The sequence below is a fragment of the Lepidothrix coronata genome, unplaced genomic scaffold, assembly GCF_001604755.1.
Source record: "Lepidothrix coronata isolate B3197 unplaced genomic scaffold, Lepidothrix_coronata-1.0 Scaffold204, whole genome shotgun sequence".
NCBI classification, from domain to species: Eukaryota; Metazoa; Chordata; class Aves; order Passeriformes; family Pipridae; genus Lepidothrix; species Lepidothrix coronata.
The window spans coordinates 1,474,845-1,484,048 of record NW_016690384.1 but is presented as its reverse complement, the minus strand read 5'-3'; the positions used below and the strand labels follow the sequence as shown (position 1 = coordinate 1,484,048).

The 9,204-nt window shown below is 46.6% G+C and overlaps 1 protein-coding gene across 1 annotated transcript in view; it reads right to left on the bottom strand.

Annotated features, from left to right (window-relative positions):
• Positions 1–9,204, bottom strand: part of PRKG1 (protein kinase, cGMP-dependent, type I) — a 367,703-nt gene that overhangs the window by 12,780 nt on the left and 345,719 nt on the right. The window contains exons 11-13 of the mRNA XM_017832653.1: positions 4,931–5,070; positions 4,301–4,337; positions 2,265–2,270 (exon numbers count right to left, since the gene is read on the bottom strand). Coding sequence (XP_017688142.1) covers positions 2,265–2,270; positions 4,301–4,337; positions 4,931–5,070 — 183 coding nt within the window. The remainder of the gene's footprint in view (positions 1–2,264; positions 2,271–4,300; positions 4,338–4,930; positions 5,071–9,204) is intronic.

Here is a 9,204-nt window from a genome sequence, read left to right as displayed (position 1 = left end):
GGTTTAAACCCCCAGAGGCTGAATCAGCTCCAGTTTGGGTGTACTGGGCAATACTGATTTCTGTGGTAGCACTCACATCCCAGCTTCTAAAAGAGTACAAAGTCAGTGAAAACTAAACTTCCCACGGTGATGTTAAATCCCCTTGGAGAATTTGGAAGGAAAAAAGTGGTATTATGGCAAGGAAGGAGGCAATTCACTGAATTCCCTCTCTTCTCCTCATCAGCTCTGGGTTCAACAGTTTGGATCTGTAGACAATAAAATCTATGGGGAAGACAAGACATCAAGGGCTTTTTCTTTCATTTTTCCAATTGACTTCTGAGGCGATACCTACAGATCCCTGTGTTTTTCCCTTTGGAAAACACCAAGGAAAACCCAGGCTTCTGTGAATACCCAGGGGGTGTAAAAATGTCAGGAGATCATTTAAACACGGGTGGGAGATATTCCAGCATGGGAGTGGTGACGTGTGTCCTGGAGCTCCGAAGGAAAGGTCACCTCTGCTCCAGGGGTGACACGTGGAATGTGCCACCTCTAAGGGCATAACCTGCCACTGGGCTTTCCAGATGTGCCTGAAGGAGAAGTTTTCCCACCTTTTTTTTTTTTTTTCAGTAAGATCTATTTCATTTTATTCCTCAGATCAGCATCTTCCTTCCCTGCGATCCTTTCCAAGGATTTGGGATTCATTTCAGAGCCTGAACCCACTGGTAGAGTTTAAGGAGAACCCACTGACATGCAGGTGGCTAAAAGTGCTCTTCCCCTTCCTCCAGTAGGAATGTGGAGCAAAAACTGCCTCAGGCTTTGTTAACCCAGTTTAAATTATGTTCTAAAAGCCATGCCCTGTGTTGAATATGATTATTTAATTATATTTAATGATTATTTAATTATATTACTTAATTATATGTTTATGTATGTGTTTAATGGTATTGAATAAAAGAAACTATGGGGGAAAAAACAGAGAATTTTTCTTTTTACTTAATTTTAGTGTTACTTTGGTAAGTAACTCACTAAATATGGATCATTTTTCATGAGGGAACTGGGATCCACCAGGATCCTGCCCCGGGATTGTCCCCTGAGATCCCCTGGGATTCATCCCCAGCATCCACACATGGAACAGGGCCCACTTTAGAGCCTCGATCCTGACCTGATTCTGGGGGAAACAAACAGGAAAATGGGAAAAGGGGTCAGGGCTCCCTGGGAACACGGGGGCATCCCTGGGAATGGGGTCAGGGATCCATGGGACCCCTCAGCAAGTGGATGTGGAAGCGGTGCCACTCCATCTGCCAGTTCAGGGCCTTGATCCAGTCCTGCTTCTGGGGGGAACACGGGGAAAAATGGGAAAAAAGAGTGTCAGGGAGCTCTGGGAATGTGGTGGGAACCAGGGGAAACTGGGATCCTCCTCCAGGATTCAGCCCCAGCACATGGATGTGATGCCGGTGCTGCTTTGGGGCCTCGATCCCAACCTGATTCTGGGGGAAAAACAGGAAAAATGGGAAAAATCCACAGGAATGGGGTCAGGGAAAAGGTCAGCAATAGGGGAACCACCCTGATCCCAAAACAGGGATAATAGGGAGGGATATGGGTGTTCCCCCAGTGTCCCTTCAGGGCCTCGAACCAATCCTGCTTCTGGGGGAAAAGCAGAGAAAAACAGGAATGTGGGAATGGGATGGGGAATGGGAACAGGGAAGACCGGGGTCCCAGGGCAACATCCCTGATAAATGGCAAAAATAAAAGCAAAATTTGGGATAAAATCCATCCTGATCCCTAAAATCAGTCACGGGGAAAGAGGGATGTGGATGTGCTGCTTCAGAGCCTTGATCCCAATCTAATTCTGGAGAAAAAACAGGGGAAAATGGGAAAAAGGTGACCAAGGGAATGAGGCAGGATCCCACGTGGGTGTATCCATTCAGGCTTCCAGCCTGGATACTGGGAAGAAATCAGTTTGAAAAATCCAGGCTGCCAGGAGAAGGGAATGCTGAGGGATCCTCTGTGACAGTGCAATTCCACATCCCTGGGAGTTCCCAGGAGTGTAAAAAACCAAAGAGCTGACGTGACATCAGTAAAATCAGGTGGTTTGCAGATTCCAGCTCTTCCCAGCCAGGGCTAAATCCAGCTATTAATACCTTCTCTGGAGCTGTGGGATGGATCAGGGGGAAAACACAGCAGGATTTGGTTCCCTTTGGAAGATTTTCAGGTAACTATTAACAGAAGGCACGTGGCAAAGCCTCCAGCTTGGCTGGGAGGAGCTTTCCCATCACCATCCAGACAACAATTGTCTCCTGTCCGTGTTTCTGCAGCATCCAGGACATGGCTCAGCAGCACTTCTTCCCTCTATTTTGGCATGTTTAACCCAAAAAAGATCCTGGCAGGAGCAGCTGGGATGTAGGCAGGAGTTTGGGGATTGAGTCTGCTCAGGGCTCATCCCATATTCCGTGCCTAAAAGGGATTATTTGCAGCCACAACCAAATTTGAAGGAAAAAAAAGAAACCAGTGTTTCAGCTCTTTCCTTACTCTGGTATTGTTATTTTATATTATTATCTCCTTGCTCTGTGTTGACATTGAAAACCTCAGTTATAACATGACCATTATATGTAATTCTGTATATGTATTCTGTATATATTATACAGAACACATATTATATATCACATATTATATATGTATCCTGTGTATATATATATATATATACACATATATATATATATATATATACATATACATATATATATATATATAAAATCAAAGGTCAGCTATAACTGAGCATTACATAAGGTTAAAATTTATGGGTTTACCAAAAAAAAAAACAAACCACACTTCTTGCCAGTTGGCCAAAATATAACTTATCTTAATAAACATTTCATCTACATGAAGGTTTACAGAAACCTTCAAGAATCCAAAATGTGAGTAACCACATACTTTTAATTGCTTGGTAATTTAAATGCTGCTGAAAGACTTGCTCTAGCTAAGAAAGACCTGCTTGGCAGAAAATTTTCTGGGCATCAAATCTGGCCTAAAATGTGCAGATGAAAAAATAATCAAATATAATTTATCAACTGTCATGGAAGCCTAAAGTTTATACAGGATGAAAGGGCATTATATGGGCAGATTAAACAGCCTCCAGTTGTAAATGTCACCATATCTGAATGCCTTTTTTATTTATTTTATTTATGTATTTTATTATTTATTTCCGTACTCACCTCAATATTTGAGTTTATCTACGAGTCAATTTTATTTAGTGCTGCTTGGCCTCTTCTGGTTTAATACATTTTCATAACCAAACAGAATATTGATATTCCTGATATCCTTGCTCCAAGATCATTTTAAACCCACCTTTCACCCACTATCTCCAAACTCAATTAATCTATTGAGGTGTTCAAATTTGTGCCCACAGCACCTGGAAAAATATGATCCCATCTGGCCCAAGAAGGGGAATAAGCAGGTTGTAAAGAATTTTAGAATAAAAATCACAGAACAACTTCAAATCCCCCTGGATGTTCAAAAGGAGGAGTGAGGGGGAAAAGCAGACACTGAGTTTGATAAACCAGGTATTTTTTAGCAAGAGGAAAAGGTTGGGCTTTATGACTTAGAAAATCCCTTCCCAGTGCAGGGTTTCCATGGGGCATTAAATATAGTTCAGGGAGGGTTGTTCCTGTAAAAGGTGGGAATCACTGCAGGATATGGGAAGAGGAGACCTCCAGCTGACACCTCCTTGTTTTCCTTGCCTGCTGAAAGGGTGAGAAGTGGGAATGAAGGAGGATTTCATTTATTAGCCATGAAGATCAGCGGCTCCATTAGGAAACGTTTGCAGGCTCAGGCTTTATTTAGGAAGGGTATTTCTGGCAATGGTGGCAACTGTCCCTCTGCTTGGACACCTTCCTTTCCATCCCCATCCCGACACAGCTCAGGCTTCCGAAAATCAATCCAGAGGCTGAAATAGCCCCGGGGTATGTTTGGCTCCGGCCTAGGGAATGGGAGCATGTTTGGGAATCCAACACCAGAGCCCAAAGGGTGTCACCCTGCAGTTGTCCCCCATGAATCAGAGCTGAAGCCATGGGCTCTGGGGGAATCCCAGGGATCAGCCCAGGAAGGAAACACCCCCTCAGTGACCGATGGGTACCATGTGCTTCCCTCTGCATTTATCCAGGGCTTTGTCTGGGGCAAAATTTGGGAGAGGGTTTGAGCTCCTCCAGCAAAGGCAAGTGTTTGAGGCATCTCTGAGGGTGGGATGAAGAACCCTTGGCTTAGGTGCCCTTTCAGGTGGGTCCAGCTCAGTGACACACCAGAGCTCCTCACCACCCACTGCTCTTACCCTGAGCTCTCCTTCCTGCTGACAGACACTCCCAGTCCTCGAGGAGCCAGGGAACAACAACCAAAAATGCCTGGCACCTGATTTCATTCCCTGAAGAACCACATCTGCTTAGGGTTGGGACAGGGATTCTCCCCTGTGAGGGTGGGGAGGCCCTGGCAAAGGTTGCCCAGAGAAGCTGTGGCTGCCCCTGGATCCCTGCAAGTGTCCAAGGGCAGGTTGGAGCAACCTGGGCTAGTGGGAGGTGTCCCTGCCCATGGCAGGGGGTGGGATGAGATGAGCTTTAAGGTCCCTTCCAACCCAAACTATTCTGGGATACATGTACATGGAGCATCCCCCACCAGCTCCGGCAAGCTCTGCCCAGGCTGCTGGGAGTGCAGCTGCTCCAGGAGCCACAAAGCCCCCTGAGCACAGCACACAACCCAGTTAAGACCTGAGTAAAGTTCAGGCTTGGGTGGACATCCCCCTTGGGAGGAATAATCTCACATTTGCCTGGAGAAGACCTTATTCCAGGCACCTTATGGACAGTCCCCGGCAGGGAAGCTGAGGCTAAGGGGTTTTGGGTGCTGGCTGGGTTATCCCTGTGTGGTTCCAGGGAAGGCTGGGGTGGTCTGTGAGGCAGGGGGGTGGTACCTGACGATGAAGTCGGAGTGGGCACTCTGCATGATCTGCTTCTCGGAGCGGATGTGCTCCTGCTGCCGCGTGTCCACGATGTGCCGCTTCTTCAGGATCTTCATGGCGAACGTCTTCGACTCCTCGCTCTTCAGCTGGACCTTGGGCACAGCAGGGAATACCAGGCTCAGAAACAGGGCACACAGGAGTCCAGCTGCCTGGGGACCCACCCTACCTCCAAACAACCCCACCACCCAACCTGCCTCACCTCTCAGCCATCAGCTCCGCTTTGGGACGAACCTGGTCTTTCTAAAGACCCGGCTTACTGCTAAACTGAAAAGCCATTCCTAAAACACCACATTTTTAGGGGGAAGCCAACTGTTGGTCAGGAGATTGTTGCTAGTTAACATCCAGAGCCTTTTTCCACAGCCAATCAGAACTGGCTCTGGCAGGGAACAGCAGTCCTTGGATGTTTGCAGAGGATGAGCAGACCTGGCTTTTCAACAGCACTGCCCGGGCACAACTTTACTTTTAACCTTAAGCCTCCACAGCCTATTTTTAGCCTGACTGCCCTGACGAGGTTGGCAGGAGCTGTTTGCTTGTTTGCTGGTGTAGCCCTGGTAACTCCTGCACCCTGAGCCACTCCCAGGGACAGGTACCTCTCCCAGAGCCGGCTGGATGGTGGCCAACCCTCCAAAGGAGAAAGGAATCTCATCACTGACCTACCAGGCCTCCTAATTTGCTGAATTCCCCCGACAGCCACTCACAATAACATTGCCAGTTAAATGCTTTTCCCCCCTTATAGTAAGAGGTGCCATCTGGCAACTTCTGTTTTGGTTTCCTTGTCAGAATTTGGCTTCTGCCAGCAGGGAAGCAGCTTGTCTGTCACTGATTCCCACCAGAAACCCAACCTGCCTTTTAGGTTAGGAGACAACAGTCATGCAATCCCAGTTTATTTAGTATAATATCTGTTTTTATGTAGTTTTGGTAAGAGAAATGTGGGTTGTACGAGACGTGGCACCTTCACAGGATCACGGAATGTCCTCTGTTAGAAGGACCCCCAGGGATCATCCAGTCCAACTCCTGATCCTGCCCAGGACACCCCAACAAACCCACCCTGTGCCTGAGGGCGTTGTCCAAACCTTCCACCACCCTTTCCCCAGCCCTCCCACCATAACCCTGAACAGTTTCTGATTGATCTCTTTTGTCCACATCATGGGGCAGGGAAAACACAATTCCCTCAGCATTCCCTCTTTGTCAGAGATCCACCTGGGACCCTGATGTCCACAAGGACACCCAGAGCTTAAGGAAACCAACCCCAAAAGGTTGGTTCTCAGGTGGCAAAGACAATTCCACCACCCTAATAAACAAGAGTCCACCCATCTATGGCCAAACTTTTCATCAATAAACTCTTTTTTATCCATATTTATGCACACAAACACACATATATACGTACATACTGAAGCCAGATTTGTGGCTCCTGGTTTTCCCACAGCCACAAACATTTCCAAGCCCACATGAAACTTCCCTTTTCACACCCCTAATTATCATCTTTGCCTGGAAGCCCAGGTTTGCCATTTCATCTTCAGGGAGACGAGGCACAAAGACCTATCCACACAAAGTAAACCAAAACATTTTCCCTCATCTCTGCTGCCCTGGTATTTATTGAGCTGGGGCAACCATGGCTCAAAGCAGAAAAATTCTGCATTTATGGCCAACTGAAAGTGATAAAAGGATTTTTGGTTTGGGGTTAGAGTTTGGGTTTTATATATTTTTTGATGTTTCATTTTGAACAAATGACACACGGACTTTATTTGAACTGTTGGAACGAAATGGTTTGATATTTTCCCATCTAAAACAAACCAGGGAGGTGACACATGGGGGATGAAAATTAAGGTAAACTCTGGGCTGAGAAGAATTTACCAAAACTTGCAAAAAATAATGAAGGTTTAGCAGGACTAAGCATTTACTTCTGGAGAACTCACCCCTCTTGCTCTTGATGGCAATCCAGATTTCTTGGCTTCCCATCGGACCTTCTATGTGCTGATGGACAAGCACCATCAGCTGCCACCCAAATTATTCCACCCCAAAATCCATGCAAATCCCTCTTAGACGCTCCAGGGCAGATTTGTTCTCTTCCAGCCCGTATTTTTTAACATCAGCTTGGCCACAGACAAATAACAACCAACAGTGGAACCAAGAAAGCGGCTCCAGCAGCAAAAATGAACATTTCTTGGTTGATTTGGACATGACACATAAAAACCCACTCTGAACTTTTTGAAACACAAATTCCTATTTTTCCTGATGTTAATCAGTGTAAAAAATAAACACCAAAACCTGGTGGAGGCTCAGATGAATAAATTCCAAAATTAGAGAATAAAGGGTGCTATGAATAAACCCCAGTGTGTACCCTTCTGGTTTTTAATCCCATGGATTCTGACTACCTAATTTTTGTGAAAAGGGCTATTTCTTTCATTTCATTACTATTTTTTTTCAGGGATAAAGAGTTTGGGGAAATAACCATCTTTCACACACAGTTTTAAAGTAAGTCCAGGGAAGGAAATTTCCATGAGGAAGTAGCAGGCAGTGGTTTTGTTTGGTGTTTGATGATGTTACCACTGCCACAAATGTTTAAATATAGAACAGCCAGGCAGCTGCAATTAGCTAATGCAAGACTTTGACCTAATGCCACTGGAGAATTTAGATCCATTTTCCATTCCCACTCCTTCAGAAGGCAGAGGGTTTGCTGGAATTCGAGACTGTGGGGGGCTTAATTTGCATTAAACTTGTTGAGGCACCAAAACAAGCTGGCCAGGTACGGAATTTAAGGCTCAAATTTAAGATTGTCCACCTGGAAAATGAGCCCTGTAGTCTTCTACTTCTCCAGCACTCCTGAGTCCTCTCCCTGCTTTGATGTTTCTGCCAAATGAGGTGACTGTGAGGACTATTTTTATGATGCAAAGCTGGGGAACTCCAGGCCATTTCTATCATTCTTACAAAGAATAGCTTTTAATATTAAGCTTGTGTTAGTTGATACAAAAAAACCCCTCCATGTCTAGCCTCAATCTCAGTTCAGAATTATCTAGGAGTCATCTGGACTTTTTATTTTAAAAAAGCCCAACCAAACAGGACTGACCTTGAGCAGATGAGAACGGGCTGGTAAGAACATAGTCCTTTGACTATGAGGAGAAAACCAGCCCACAGAGCCACAGAAGGGCTTTGGGGCTCGGCTCAGATGGGCAGCAAGCTCAGCCTCCCAAAGAAACCCTGCAGGAGATGGCCAAGTGTGCTGTTTTCCATGGGGAAAGGAGAGGAGCCACCCTCGCTGCCCAGCTCAGCCCTCACTCATGGGAAGCAGCATCTCAGGGCTGAAAGGCCCCGGGACTATCGATCCATTGGAGACCTGCTGGAGCCTTGGATTTCCACGGCTCTGCTGCAGCAGCAGCTGAGTCCCCAAAGGGATGGACACAGGCAAACACCAGCTCTCCCCAGCTTTGGTTTTTGCAAGTTAGAAGAATTTCTGGTCCCTTCCCTCCCCCTTTTTGTCGCTCCTCTCCTCACACCAACTCTTCTGGAACTCTTGTGTCCATGACTCACCAACTGATTTCTTGCTGCCCATGTCTCTTGTTGAACCCCCTGTGTGGGCACAGCCTCTATAATGACAAAGCTGTTTTTCCCAGGGGGTTTTTGCTTGCTGTTCATTTCACCACATGTGCATTGTTCAGACAGAAACCTGGCTATCTTCACATCACATTAAATAATAACCAGCTCTACAGCAGCACTCGGGAGCTGAACTGCAAATGCTTCAGCTTGCTGGGTATGCCCAAGGTCCTTGCTTTTTTCCCAGCTAGATCCATTCAAACCACCAAAAATAGCAGCAGCTGTTGCTGAGCACAGCGTTTGCAAGCTGAGCTCTGCTAATCCCGACAGCTGAACTGCTGCACGAACAAAGCGGCGCCTTCTCCCGCCCCCAGCCAGAGAGGACAGCAAGCTTTTCCCACTAAATATATTTACCTTCTTCCTGGATGAAAGAGAAACCCCCATAATAAGATTCTTTGCCTTAGAACTTGCTTTCTTGCCAATGTTTCTCAATTTTTAGGGAATGTCTTGCTCATATTGGTGCCTCCTCCAAGCCTACAGCAGTGCTCAGCAGGGCAGACCTTTCCTGTAGGGTCCAGAGAGTCACTCAGATGAGGGAGCTGAGGGAGCTGGGGGGGCTCAGCCTGGAGAAAAGGAGGCTCAGGGGGGACCTTCTGGCTCTGCAAGCCCCTGACAGGAGGGGGGAGCCGGGGGGG